This window comes from Podarcis liolepis, assembly GCF_965112155.1.
Source record: "Podarcis liolepis genome assembly, chromosome: 11".
Taxonomy (NCBI): Eukaryota; Metazoa; Chordata; class Lepidosauria; order Squamata; family Lacertidae; genus Podarcis; species Podarcis liolepis.
The window spans coordinates 671,525-686,769 of record NC_139565.1 but is presented as its reverse complement, the minus strand read 5'-3'; the positions used below and the strand labels follow the sequence as shown (position 1 = coordinate 686,769).

At 44.3% G+C, this 15,245-nt stretch overlaps 1 protein-coding gene across 8 annotated transcripts in view; it reads right to left on the bottom strand.

The window, feature by feature from the left end:
* TJP2 (tight junction protein 2) overlaps positions 1-15,245 on the bottom strand; it is a 90,130-nt gene that overhangs the window by 38,560 nt on the left and 36,325 nt on the right. The window contains exon 1 of one of the 8 annotated variants that reach the window (XM_083464791.1): positions 10,397-10,556. The exons of 5 other annotated variants lie outside the window; for them this stretch is intronic. In XM_083464791.1, the coding sequence (XP_083320917.1) occupies positions 10,397-10,468 (72 nt within the window). In that variant the 5' untranslated portion in view covers positions 10,469-10,556. Of the gene's footprint in view, positions 1-10,079; positions 10,176-10,396; positions 10,557-15,245 lie in introns of those variants that run through there. 2 more of the 8 variants (XM_083464795.1, XM_083464792.1) reach the window with 2 other exon arrangements.

Genomic DNA, 15,245 nt, shown 5'->3' with positions numbered 1-15,245 from the left:
CATAAGGCTCGATCCTTTACAGGAGTGTTTCCCAAAGTGTGGTACATGTACCCTCAGCAGGACATGAATGGGGTTCAAAGGGTACACAGCAGAAATTTTAATTATAATTCATCATAGCTTTTTTAGCTGCATAAAACAAAATAATATTATTTTGTTAAATAAATAAATAAAGAGCTAAAATAGTATTATTAAAACTACTCCCCAATAATCTTCTTCTAAGAAGGGGAATGCCAGTAAGAATAAACTTTCAGAAGGAGTACATGATTATTCAAAGTTTGGGAAACACAGCTTTACAGCATAACCAACAGGGATGGACTACAAATAACATCAGGCCGAGTCAGCATGGCCAATGGGCAAGGGAGTTGTAGTCCAACGGCACCTGGAGGGCACCCAGTTGGCTGCCCCTACTTTACAGGCTCACACTTTGTCACCCTATTATTAGATGCAGTCAGCACTGTGGCACATGAGGCGGCAGGGCTCCTTCAAATAGCTCATCATTTGTTTCAGTGAAAAGCTTCAACATCTAACATTAGAGGAGGGACTTTAAAAACAGCACCCAAACTTGTTAGTTACTGACTTTTGCATGCATGCACATTATTTCTTGCAACCACAAAGAACACCAGTGACAATACATTCAAACTTCTCCAACAGGATATAACTAATTATTTAAAATTTGAGCCAGGAACAACTAAACTTACAAAACCACAGATTTATACTTTACAAAGTAAGTGTCAGAAAACAAAAGCCATTTCTCTGCTCTTAGCAGCCCACCTCAAGTTCTGTTGCAATTATATACAGTGGTACATCAGGTTAAGCACTTAATTCGTTCCAGAGGTCCGTTCTTAACCTGAAACTGTTCTTAACCTGAAGCACCACTTTAGCTAATGGGGCCTCCTGCTGCTGCCACACCGCCAGAGCACGATTCCTGTTCTCATCCTGAAGCAAAGTTCTTAACCTGAAACACTATTTCTGGGTTAGCGTATGTAACCCGAGGTACCACTGTACTCACTTAAGGAGCAGGGTACACCATATAACAAGCTAACAACTTCTCCATGGAATTTGCTCATCTCTTCCAATGCACCTGGCCACTCCCTCAGCACTAATAATTATAATTTGATTTATTACTTGCCCAAGAGCAGGTCACAACAACTCAAAATACAACATTAAAATCAGTTTTTAAAAAATTACAATCAAAAGAATATTGTGGTCCTCTCACAGCCCCCCCCCCCAATATTAAGTGAATATTTGTGTTGTGTAGGATGCATTCACACATTACAGCAGGCCATGGTTAATGCAGGGTTGGGGAATATTTTTCCACCTAAGGGTCAGACCAAGAACTGACCGTGTGGGGCAGGTGGGCATGGGGAGGGAGAACCTGCACCTGCTCTGCTCCCTCCTCTGATGAGCAGCTTCAACAAATCATTATTCTTGGCTTATTTCAACTGGGGATTGTGGTTTGCTTTTTTTGGCTATATTTCTGCTGTCACTTGTACTCATATCACCAGCAAAGCGAGGGTGACGCTGGGATCGAAGGGCATGTGGCCATTATTATTATTATTATTATTATTATTATTATTATTATTATTCTGCCCTATAACTGGAGGTCTGTTGCATCTGGCTGTTGCGTTCTTCTCACGTCCTGAGCCGCTCTGTGAGACTGAGATTATCCCAGCCTTGCAAAGCAGATTGGGGCTGGCGTCTCATCAGCAGTGAGGGCTGAAGCAGAGGTGGGATGGTCATCTGTCATGGATGCTTTAGTTGTGATATTTAGATTGCAGAGGGTTGGACCAGATGACCCTTGGAGTCCCTTCCAAGTTTACAATTCTATGATTCTCTAGCGCAACAAAGGGATGCGGGTGGCGCTGTGGGCTAAACCACAGAGCCTAGGGCTTGCCGATCAGAAGGTCGGCGGTTCAAATCCCCGCGACGGGGTGAGCTCCCGTTGCTCGGTCCCTGCTCCTGCCAACTTAGCAGTTCGAAAGCACGTCAAAGTGCAAGTAGATAAACAGGTACCGCTCCAGCGGGAAGGTAAACGGCGTTTTCGTGCGTTGCTCTGGTTCACCAGAAGCGGGTTAGTCATACTGTACGCCGGCTCCCTCGGCCAATAAAGCGAGATGAGCGCCGCAACCCCAGAGTCGGTCACGACTGGACCTAATGGTCAGGGGTCCCTTTACCTTAAGTTTCTATTTGATTCTCAAGCCCATCCATTTAAATGACTACTCTCACTGATATATCCTTTGTCCTAGTTCTAATAAAACAATTGTTCACCACTTATTCACATACTACTTTTCACTGTATCTGTATCTCCCTGGATGATAAAATAGATTAATACACAATAGGAATTCTCTTCAAAGACAAATATATTTTAAGGTACTAGATTTTAGAAATATATGTGATATATTGCTAAAAGAAATAAAGGAAATAATTTCAACCTGAACTCATACGTTAACCTACTAAGAGACTTAGCAGTGTGAGCCTGACTTGCATGCATACTCTCTGACACCACCAATTAAAACTGAAATAAAGGCTTAAACTATATTCAGCCATTTAACTGAGAATTGAATTAGGACAATTACCGCAAGAAACCTCTTTGCTTAATTCTGAGGATTTTTCCAGACACTGGAGTCTTTGTTCTACTGTATAATCCATTGTAAACTGTTTGTGCTGCAATTGTTAGGTCTGGGCAAGAAAATTCAGGATCTGAATGGAGAGAGCGATGCCCACTGACATAGGCATAACTTTCTTGATACATTTGCAAAAAGGCTTTTTAGTGGAACTGCTAGATGTCATTAGCTAGGGAACAAAGCATCAATTGATCAGCTACAAGGCCCCATTTAACTGATTTCTTTCCCAGAAAAACTTATCTCTTCCATGGCCTTCTTGTGATGATAACCCAGGAAAACAAGTTGTCCATATGAATCGCTCAGACCTTGCCCTACTTCTATAAAAGCAGCCTGTGCTGGCGTCAGATGCTCCTCCCGGGGCAACTCATTTCAATATTCTCTTTGCAAGTTCTGTCTTGCATGGGCAGCCTCCTGCCATTCAGGAACCCAAGGGAGGTCACTGGCTGCACGCTGGATAAAATGGGTGCACAGTTCCTGGGTGCAAACGCCAACATTTCTGGGCAGAGAAGTGTCTTACAGGTTTCCCTGCCTCTTTATACAAATGCAATACCTGAACTCTATAGTAAGCTTTAAGTGTTTTTGTAGGATGGAAATGTTGTAGAGGATGGGGGATAATTAACCAAACCAATCCTCCTGGCAAACTGGGAATATCCCTTCACTCACCCAAGTTTGCACCTTTCCTACACCTTTCCTCAGCAGAGTTTCTTTTTCTCTCAGAAAAATAAGTGGCTCACGTAAATGTAAACTAAGCTTTAATAATAAATTGAGAGAAAACTGTAACAAAATAACAGAATGAGAGAAACTAAATACAACAGACATGTTCAAGGCGTTGATCGCGATCTACCAGTCAATCCTGAGTTCCTCTTGCCTGCGCGCGCCCATGCCTACCCCGTCAGCACCCACCCCTGGGTGGTAGATCACCGCCAGTTTTACACTGGATCGTAGATCACACCCTACTTCTTGGTCCCTCTGAACGGAACCACCCTGAAGGGAGGGGCTGATTCTGGAGCAAAACACTCAAGCCCCGCCCACCAGGCCCCAAACATTCTACCATTCAAATTAGGCCCCAGGGTTTTTCTTACAGGGAACACGTTATATTTTCACCTTTTGTTGATATTGGTTCAAACACCTCAGGATGGAGCAAAAAAACCACCTTTCAGATTCTAATCCTTCAGAAATTTCATTGTACACAATCTCATTAGAAGATACCCATCCCCATTTTTCATAACAAGAAAAAGCATCAGAAATTGCTTCTCAGTTATGACCAGTTTAGCTAACAACATACTAGCTGTTCAGAGGGAACCAAAAGACAATAGAAGTGCAACATTTCCACACTCACACCCTTAGGAAAACAAGGCCTGAGGAATGGGAAATTTAACTACAACCAGGCATTTGTTTCAGCAGGCTGAAAGCTAAGATTTCAAGGGCTGCCCTCTGCCAAATGCTTTTTTTCTTTCTTTTTAGTGTGAAGAGGACGAAAACAATGAGAAGACTCGGAATCCTCACAGAACTCTAGCCCAATGGTTGCCATTAATCTGATTTGAACTTATTTATAATGAAATGATTTTAGAATGTTGTATTATTTTATTGTTGTTGTTAAAATAAAAAAAATCCTTCCAGTAGCACCTTTAAGACCAACTATGTTAGTTCTTGTTGTTGTTATTATTATTATTAACCATTTTTCCTAGTGAAGCATGTAAGAGAGGAGGGTGCTTCAAAGTTCACTTCTGCTGCCAAATTCATATCTTTTCCACCTCTCTTCTGACATGTCACATTAAATATTTTTTTCCAGACAATCTTGTGACTGAAAGGGTTCAGTTCAGCAGTTGACGCAATGGGTAGCCTGCCTTGTTTGTGCAATCAAAGAGGGCGGCTGGCATGCATAAAGAACAGATTTTCCTTTATTTTGGACAACATAAAGGAGAATAAAAACAGGAGGGTAGGCAAGGAGGCAGTTCTTCATACATTTGCCTTTGTAACACTAAAGAAGATAATGATTGTAAAATGTGGTCTTGACTATGCTACCACTCAGTGGATTTGTAACTGGCTGACTGACCGAACCCAAAGGGTGCACATCAATGGTTCCTCTTCATCCTGGAGAAGAGTGACTAGTGGGGTGCCACAGGCTTCTGTCTTGGGCCCGGTCTTATTCAACATCTTTATCAATGACTTGGATGATGGACTCAAGGGCATCCTGATCAAATTTGCAGATGACACCAAACTGGGAGGGGTGGCTAACACCCCAGAGGACAGGATCACACTTCAAAACAACCTTGACAGATTAGAGAACTGGGCAAAAACAAACAAGATGAACTTTAACAGGGAGAAATGTAAAGTATTGCACTTGGGCAAAAAAAATGAGAGGCACAAATACAAGATGGGGGACACCTGGCTTGAGAGTAGTACATGTGAAAAGGATCTAGGAGTCTTGGTTGACCACAAACTTGACATGAGCCAACAGTGTGACACGGCAGCAAAAAAAGCCAATGCAATTCTGGGCTGCATCAATAGGAGTATAGCATCTAGATCAAGGGAAGTAATAGTGCCACTGTATTCTGTTCTGGTCAGACCTCGCCTGGAGTACTGTGTCCAGTTCTGGGCACCACAGATCAAGAAGGACACTGACAAACTGGAACGTATCCAGAGGAGGGCAACCAAAATGGTCCAAGGCCTGGAAACGATGCCTTATGAGGAACGGCTAAGGGAGCTGGGCATGTTTAGCCTGGAGAAGAGGAGGTTAAGGGGTGATATGATAGCCATGTTCAAATATATAAAAGGATGTCACATAGAAGAGGGAGAAAGGTTGTTTTCTGCTGCTCCAGAGAAGCGGACACGGAGCAATGGATTCAAACTACAAGAAAGAAGATTCCACCTAAACATTAGGAAGAACTTCCTGAAGTAAGAGCTGTTCGACAGTGGAATTTGCTGCCAAGGAGTGTGGTGGAGTCTCCTACTTTGGAGGTCTTTAAGCGGAGGCTTGACAACCATATGTCAGGAGTGCTCTGATGGTGTTTCCTGCTTGGCAGGGGGTTGGACTCGATGGCCCTTGTGGTCTCTTCCAACTCTATGATTCTATGATTTTCTACTGAAGTTGAATTTTACATGTGGATTTTTCTTTTTGTTTTAGCAAAAAGTATAAACAAATCTCATCAAAAGTTAATGACAAGCTTGGGAGCGGAACCATTGCCAGTCTTTTCAGTGTAAATCAATAAATACTTTTTGAGGGAGTTTTAAAAGATATGGCACTGCGTCAAACACACAGACACAGCAGTTTGGCCTAATATTGCTTCTGCTGTATCTACCTGCAAGACTGGCGCCACACTCTGGCAGTCCTTCCTCCCTGTCGGGTGAAATTATAGCGATGGCTGATGCTACTTTGTTTAGTCCTTATCTGCTGAGTGCGGTGCTCAGGTCCACCGCTCAAGCTTGCAAGCCCAGACAGCAGGTCTTGGGGTGGAGTTCAGGAGAGAAGCAGCCACTATCTCTAGTACCCCAAAATTCTGCTGAGCCCAAAGTATACATGTCCACAGGAATTATGGGGATTATAAGAATTGTGGGGTTTAAGGCACCTCTCTCTGCTCGCTGCTTCAGAGTGAGGAGGAAGAAAAAAGAAAAAGGCAAACATATTTAAGGATAAGCCATAAGCCTCTCTGGGGCCTGTGAGTCCTGGTGTTTGTTGATACCAGGAAATAAATCAGCTTGAAGCAGTACATTCTTCTTCTTCTTCTTCTTCTTCTTCTTCTTCTTCTTCTTCTTCTTCTTCCCCCCCCCCCCCACCATGGTAGGTACTCACACCAAGCTGATGAACTAGATATCCTGGTTGTCTCATAAAGTAGCCAAAATCTGGGTTTGTTCCAGCAGCTTAAGAATCCAATTCAACCTACAAAGACAATATCTTCCAATAACCATCGATGAGTCAAGATGTGGTTCCTGACCATGAGAAATTAGCAAGAAAGTCCCAGTTTGTATGGCAGATGTACCTGAGGTCTTGCTCACTAGCCTAAAAGTGACCCAACTCCCAAGGACACAGTGTAAGGGGGTAGAAGCTTTTCCAAAATGGAGTATTTTCCGCTGCATTATTTTCTGCACACAAAGTAAAAAGGGGTTTCATAAGAATAGGTGCCAACTGCAAATTAGTAGTAGGCAAGCTGCCAGTTTCAAAGTTTTTAGCTTTGTTTACTAACTGCAAGTAAAATAAACATGCTAACATCATTTCCAAGGGCATCAGAAAATTTTCTGACACCAACTGAACATTTCCTACTGCAAATTACTTGGTTTTGCATAGGAATTTCCCCCCCCCCTAATTCAAACTTTTACATAAAACTGGCACCACTGCCAATGTCAAAGGTAGCTCAGAGGTGAAGTAAATGACCTTACTTAAAAGTCTTGGGAGTTTTGCCAAAACCAAGGCTTGCTCCTTTCCGTTTTTAGGCTGTAGTGGGAAAAGGTGTAGTGGTATTTCACATTTGGAGGGGGTCCAAATACTGCTGGTACAATAAACCTCTCCTGAGAAGTTCCTAAACCCTCTCTAAGCTTTAGGTTTCTAACTCGCTTGCAGAGCTGCTTGTCCCAGGACAATCCATTGCTCTGCTACAGATCTCAACCTCCATCTAGCTAACAGGCGATAACAGCTAGGGCAGGAACATAACCAAGAGTATCCAAGGTCAGAATTCCAGTACCAGTGCACCAGCGCCTTCATTTCATAAGAAATATGGTGCTTGTCACCAGGAATTACTGGATAGGTGGTATTATTATTATTATTATTATTATTATTATTATTATTATTATATTTATAGCCCGCCCATCTGACTCAAACTCAAGGAATACAGGGGGGGGGGGAATCTTATAGTGGAGATGTAGCTGCAATGAAGACATTCTAGGATACAGTCATACCTCATGTTATGGTTTTTCAGGTTGGGTCCCATGGCGACCCAGAAGTCCACAGGCGCATGCATCCGCCGCATGCGCACAAGTGCCAAATTGTGCCGCGCACCTGCGCAGATACGGAGCTTCAGGTTGCGCGCTTTTCATGTTGCGAAAAGGCCTCTGGAACGGATCCCGTTCGCAACCAGAAGTACCACTGTGTTTCAAAAACTAATCATGGGGAAATTAGCATTTTGTTAACGGAACACTACCTTGTGTGAAGAAATCCAGAATAAGTAGGGACAAGACAAGAAAGAAGATTCCAACTAAACATCAGGAAGAACTTTCTGACAGTAAGAGTTGTTTGACAGTGGAACAGTCAGGAGGTAGTGAATTCTCCTTCCTTGGAGGTTTTTAAGCCAAGGTGGGGCGGCCATCTGTCATCAGTGCTTGAGCTGAGATTCCTGCATTGCAGGGGGTTGGACTAGATAACCCTTGAAGTCCCTTCCAAGTCTACAATTCTATGACTCTAAGACTCAGGCTGATGAACAGGCTGCACCAACCACTTACAACATGAAAAACAGATGTTGTGGACATGCCCTAAGCCACTTTTTCCTAGTACATACACAACCATCACAGCAAAACAAATGCACATTATGCTTCTCTGACAAAGTTATTCTAGATGGCAAGTCCCCATGCTGCTCCATAATGAAACTAGTTTACCCATGGAAGTTACTTAGCTGGGCCCAATCCTGTATTTTGACAGAACAATCTTGGATGCTGAATACTTTCACATAAGCCAGGAAGATAAGCCTTTTGCCAACATTCGAAAAGAGAACAGAGAAAATAAAGGCTTTTGAGAGGAGGGCAGGTCAAGTCCTGTTTATCACTGATCAGCAACAGATGACCCATCACAAAGCAAAATGATGTTTCATTCGACACAATCATGTTAAAACCTAAAATGTTTGCATAATTCCACAAGCTCCAATGATCAACATTTTATTGGGTCTATACAAAGGCAACCAGTTCAGATTAAGTAAACTACATTATTTAAACTAAAAATGAATAATAGATATGCATAGCTAGAAGGAATTAGCAAGCAGGACTCTCAAAGGGCCTCTGCCGTAATTTTAAGACAACCAAGCAAAACAAACAACAGCTGTACTGTCAAAAGTTCAATACAGGTTTTTATAGCTATTTTTTTGCCGTCTGTAGCTCATGTCAAAGGAAACAAATAATACAAAAAGTAGCTGAAAACAAAAATAATCATTTGGCACTATTGTGTACAATTGGTTTCGCTGCCTCATACAGTTGGGCTGCATATCATATTTTTACTATATTATCTTGTTGAAGAACATGTCAATTTTATGCTCAAAATTTAAACTAAGTATTTTTAATATGTTAAATAAAACATCCAAGCTTTATACTACAGAAATTATGACAAAGGTTAGACACAAAAGTGATAAAGATAGAATGGCTAAAGGGAGAAAGTTAAGCTGCTTTATACCACAGACATTATGACCAGCAGTAGCAGGTCCATCCTGGCCAGCAGATTTAACAAATTAATTTAATTTCTTTTTCAATTCCTAGCTTAAATCAACCTGCAGCCTTTAACTTAAAAGTATCAGTAGGACTCCTTGTCTTTCAGCATGTTGGCTGGGACAGCTCAGTCAGTAGAACAGAAGACTCTTAATCTCATGGTTGTGAGTTCAAACCCCATGTTGGACAAAAGATTCCCACATTGGATTAATGACCCTCATAAGGTAAAGGTAAAGGGACCCCTGACCATTAGGTCCAGTCGTGACCGACTCTGGGGTTGCGGCGCTCATCTCGCTTTATTGGCCGAGGGAGCCGGCGTACAGCTTCCGGGTCACGCAGGGATTCGAACCGCCGACCTTCTGATCGGCAAGTCCTAGGCTCTGTGATTTAACCCACAGCGCCACCTGCGTCCCATAATGACCCTCATAGTTCCTTCTAAATTTAAGCTTATATGATCCCTACAATGACTTCAAACCCAGACTGCACTTTCTAGGGAGATTTTTCAACATGTACTTATGAAGTCGCCACACCCCCAGCAATTGAGAAATGCCTAGTTCTCTTTGCAAGTTTTCCCAATGATTCTCTCTGTGGAGTCATCTCCATAAACTCATACACACGGAAATCTCAAGCGGAGTATGTGTTAAACCTGAATATGAATCATGGGGCTTGATGGACGGCCGCAGGCTTGTCCCTGCATCTCAGCCTTCATTACTCATGTTATGCAATCCCAGTAATTGTTATCTCACTTTAGGTTATTAGGACATCTGGGTATTAATATAAAGCATTTTTCTCAGTGAAACTCCTAGGTACAGCCAGCTAATGATCAAGGTGAACATAATTTACAGTCATGTTAAATTAATATAAGTGAAAGGAATAAAAACAGCATAAAGGAAGATACAAAGGATCTTATTCTTTTGTGGAAGTATGCCTTTTAAGTTAGTCCATAAAACCCCACCATTCTCAAACCAAACAAAGACGAAAGTTATACATAAAACTGATGCTTAAAAAAGAAAGCACATAAAATAAAAACAATGCAGCAAAGAGGACACACACCTCAGATTTTAACACTGGATTTTCAGAGTATATGAAAAACGTAAACAGAGAGTCTTGGAGCATATTAAAGTTTAACAAGCTGATTGGGACATTCGAGCTCCCTTCCTCAGACTCAGGACCTGTTCCTCTCAGCTGGCAAAGAGGAGGATGCAGAAACAAAACTGTCGGCAGGGGGCCAAAGGCCGCGAAGGCGAAGAAAGGTCCACAAGGCGAGTTGCGAGGCAGCTCCGGGGAAGGGCTTCCTCCGCCCGGAAGGCGAGCGCCGCTGCCGCCTGGCCCCCCCCCCCCGCCCGCCCGGGGCGCCTCCGCCCACTCACCCGAAGCCACGGCGAGAGCAGGGCGGCCGCGCGCAGCAGAGAGCCCCCGCCGCCGCCTCCTCTCACCGGCATCTCCGCGGTCGCCGCGACGCCTCGCCCGGGACTGGCGGGCCCCCCTCGGAAGCGACGCGACTTCCCCGCCGGACTCCGCCCGCGCCCCGCCCCCGACGCGGCTCAGCCTCCGGCGCCTCCCCGGGAGCCGAGCGCGGGGCTCCGGCCGAGGCGAAGCGGCGCCGCCCAGCCCCGCCGAGAAGGAAGGCCCCGCCGGGCGGGGAAGAAGGGAAGAGCGCGCCTGTGGAACGCCTGGAAAGGAGAAAAGGCGGCTTGAGGGCAGCAAGCCGAGCGGGCTCAGGAAGCCAGGTCGGCGGCTCGCACGCGCCGAGTTGCTTTTCCTCCTTAAAACAGACTTGACACCCTCGAAATCCACCAGAAAGTCTTTCAGATATCTTGTTTCGCGAGCCCTCATCCTGAAGAAGCAAAACAATGGTCATTGTAACTACTGTACATTTGTTTTGTTTCCCTTTATGCAATAGATATACACTGGCCAGAGCAATGCATATACACTGGACAATTGCAGTGCAGTAACTAAGACAACAAAGTGGTATTTTAGCACCTATCCAATGCATGCCCTACATATTTCCCTCCTAAAACCAATGTCAAGTTACTTTCAGAACAGGAAATCAATATTAGAAGCCAATTATCAAGAAGGAAGTGTGTGAAAATACACACACAAATATGCACTTAATATAAAGTTCACCCACACATACAAGTTCAGCCCCGCTACATACTAAAAAGGCCTTATCCCACAAAGCTCAGGGGCCAATTGTAGAAGATGGGCAGGCTCACCTGGCATGGGGCACACAATTTCTATTCCCAGAATTGGAGACAATAGTTGCTTTAGTTACACTTAACAGGAAATGCAGTAATTTTATTGTGTTGCAAGGTCAAGATCCCATCCTGCATTCTCCAGGGTCCTGGTCCCATTTCACTGCTGAGTCAGCACCGAGGGAGCCTTTGCCTCCTCCTCTTCCTGTGGCTGCAGCCACAGATCTCAGTGCTGTTGCCGCTCAGCGGAGGCAAAGGTGCTTCTGGTTTCCAGCTATGCCGCTGCCCTCTTTCCCAATGGCCTAAGCTCAGGAAAGGGAGAACTAAAGGATAAGAGGAAGGGCTGACAAGTAGTAGGGCAGTTAGGGATATTATCTGGAGTCGTCTTTCCTAAGAAAGACAATGAAGAAATCAAACTCAGAGATAGTATGGCTTCTTAGCTAATGAGGTTTCTTAGGAGAGATAACCCAAAATAACTCTTTTTCATTACTTGTCAACCCATCCTCTTATGCCATAGTCCTTCTTTCCTGCTCTCCCTGGGGTCATTCCACATCAAATCAACGCAAAAAACAAGGGTTTCATCACCCACCATTCAGATTTTGATGAAACTTGGTGTATACCCTTCTCTTGTGGTTGAAAGAAACCCCCTTAATTTTTTCCCCTCTATCTCAAACGGTTTTAATTTCATAGCACTTCAAAGTTTCATGAAATCTGCGTTACCCTTGGCACATGTAAATTTTACATGTATTAACATAATATCGTATCTGAAGAAGTGTGCATGCACACAAAAGCTCATACCAAGAACAAACTTAGTTGGTCTCTAAGGTGCTACTGGACTATTTTTTTATTTTATATATATATTTCTAGCATAATATTCGCTGGAATGCGAGTGGTGCTGTGGGTTAAACCACAGAGCCTAGGACTTGCCGATCAGAAGGTCGGCTGTTCGAATCCCCGCAACGGGGTGAGCTCCCATTGCTCAGTCCCTGCTCCTGCCAACCTAGCAGTTGAAAAGCACGGCAAAGTGCAAGTAGATAAATAGGTACTGCTCCGGCAGGAAGGTAAACGGCGTTTCCGTGCACTGCTCTGGTTCTCCAGAAGCAGCTTAGTCATGCTGGCCACATGACCCAGAAGCTGTACACAGGTTCCCTCAGCCATTAAAGTGAGATGAGCGCTGCAACCCCAGAGTTGTCTGCGACTGGACCTAACAGTCAGGGGTCCCTTTACCCTTTTAACATAATATTGGATATTATAAGTTTCCCCCTGAAAGTGCATACTATTATGTTAATTTTTATGATGAACAATTTTGTTTCATTATATTTTTCTATTACAGCTATGGATTGTAGGAAAGTTGTACCCAGTAGCCATTTTTCCCCACGATGTCCAAAAAAAGTAAAAAATTGTTAACAGGGAATAAGAAACCCATAAATTTCATTCTTTGTCGAGAAAGAGTATATCTTTGTGATAATTTTCAACATCAAAAACTTTGAGTTCCATCATACCCACATGCGGAAAACTGAGGTTTTCTAAACCTAGATTTTCCACCAAAAAAGTACATTATATATATATATATATATATATATATATATATATATATATATTTGGCATTTATAAAATCTTTTGAATGGTGTATTTTTTCCTGAAATCCTCATCCTCTTATTGAGCTCTGTGTAAAATTTCAAAGAGATCCGATCATTGGTTATGGAGAAGAAGAAAAAATGTACATGTGCCAAGGCTCTCAAGAGGAACAGACAACACAGATTTCACGAAACTTTGAAGTGCTATAAAATTAAAACTGTTTGAGATAGAAGGAAAAAATTTAAGGGGGTACACCAAGTTTCATCAAAATCTGGGACGGTGGGTGACATGACCGTCTTGACATGACGTGGAATGACCCCCTGACCTCAATAGTGTCTCTGAGTATCTTCTATGAAATTGATATTTTGTGGTGCCCACAACAGAACAGCGTTTCAGTGCGCTGCTCTGGTTCGCCAGAAGCAGCTTAGTCATGCTGGCCACATGACCTGGAAGCTCCCTCGGCCAATAAAGCGAAATAAGCACCACAACCCCAGAGTCGGTCACGACTGGACCAAATGGTCAGGGGTTCCTTTACCTTACAACAGTTTAAGTTTTATTCAGAGTAGGCCCACTGAAAATGAACATGATTAAATTAGGTCCATTACCGTATTTTTCGTCCCATAGGACGCACCTAGTTTTTTGGGGGGGAAATAAAGGAAAACATTTTTCCTTTATTTCCCCCCCAAAACCAGGTCGGGGAACAGCGGTATGGCGGCGCTCTGCCTCCCCGCTGTCCCCCGAGCTTGTGGGGCTGGCCGATGTCTGCCCGGCACGAGGGGCGCTCTGCTTCAGGGCGCCCCGCGCGACGGGTGGCAGGCTGCTATCCGCAGCCTGGGGAGCCCTGCAGAAACTCCCGCGGGCTCCCCAGGCTTGCTGATAGCTTCCTGAAGCCTGGAGAGCGAGAGGGGTCAGTGCGCACCGACCCCTCTCGCTCTCCAAGCTTCAGTGAAAGCCTGTATTCGCCCCATAGGACGCACACAGATTTCCCCTTCATTTTTGGAGGGGGAAAAGTGCGTCCTATAGGCCGAAAAATACGGTAATTTCAGTGGCTTTCCTCTGAGTAAACATAGCTGAAAACCATCCTTTGATTTCTGAATGTCCCCCATGGCCCAAAAGACTGGATTCCCTTGGTATAAACCTGTGAGGCCAAATGCGTAAACAAAACAGAACCTAATACTAGTTGATAATGAATAGTTATTATTGTGGCTAAATCTGTGCTAACAATGAGCAACACTGGAAGAAAGAGTGTCAACACATCCAGTCTTGCCACAACTCTACATGCCTTATTTCCATTTCAAAATCACAGTAAATATAAATCAAATGTAAACTACTGCTTCTAAGTTATAGGTGAAGGTTCAGTTAATCCACCTGTGGAAGCCTCATGCCAGGTTGGATATGTTAAAACTGCAAACAGTGATTACCAGTTGGGAGGAAGTAACAATTTGCAAGTATGATGAAGAATACCATTTGCCCAGAGCTATCCCCTGCAGATGGTACAGCCTTAAAATCCTTGGTAAGGTAAAGGTAAAGGGACCCCTGACCATTAGGTCCAGTCGTGACCAACTCTGGGGTTGTGGCGCTCATCTCGCTTTACTGGTTGAGGGAGCCGGCATACAGCTTCTGGGTCATGTGCCAGCATGACTAAGCCGCTTCTGGCGAACCAAAGCAGACACGGAAACGCCGTTTACCTTCCCGCTGGAGCGGTACCTATTTATCTACTTGCACTTCGACATGCTTTCGAACTGCTAGGTTGGCAGGAGCAGGGACTGAGCAAGGGGAGCTCACCCCGTCGCGGGGATTCAAACCACCGACCTTCTGATCAGCAAGTCCTAGGCTCTGTGGTTTAACCCACAGAGCCACCCGCGTCCCTACAATCCTTGGTAGTGGGTTCAAAAATAGAATTGACCAGACCTGCCTTCTGCAGGTATGCCTAACTGATAAGAAGACCTGCTGGGGACTGCTCCCATCTGACATCAAGACAACCTCTCATCATTGGTCAGTTGCCTGCTTTGAATGCAGTCCTACCCCCTGCCCCCACCAAAGGAGAAGGTTCATCATCTGGGGGTGTTCTCCATTACCAGAGGCCCAGGTGACCTCAGTGGCTATGTGTGTCTTTTACCAGCTTCAGTGAGTGAGACAGCTATGGCCGATTCTGCATCAGGTTAGCTTGTCCACAAGCTGCAATGTCCTCTCTGTGGGACTACTCTTGAGGCTGACCTAGTAGACACTTCAGCTAGTTCAAAACATGGCAGCTTGACGACTCACTGGGGCAGAATATCGCCACTGTATTATGCTACTGCTGAAAGAATTGCATGGGCTGCCAATTAGCTACCAGGCTAGGTTCAAAGTGCTGGTTTTGGTGTGCAAAGCCCTGTATAGCTTGGAACCAGGATACCTGTCCTGTACGGAGCTCTAGGTTCAGGCAGAACTATGTTCTGTGGCCAGG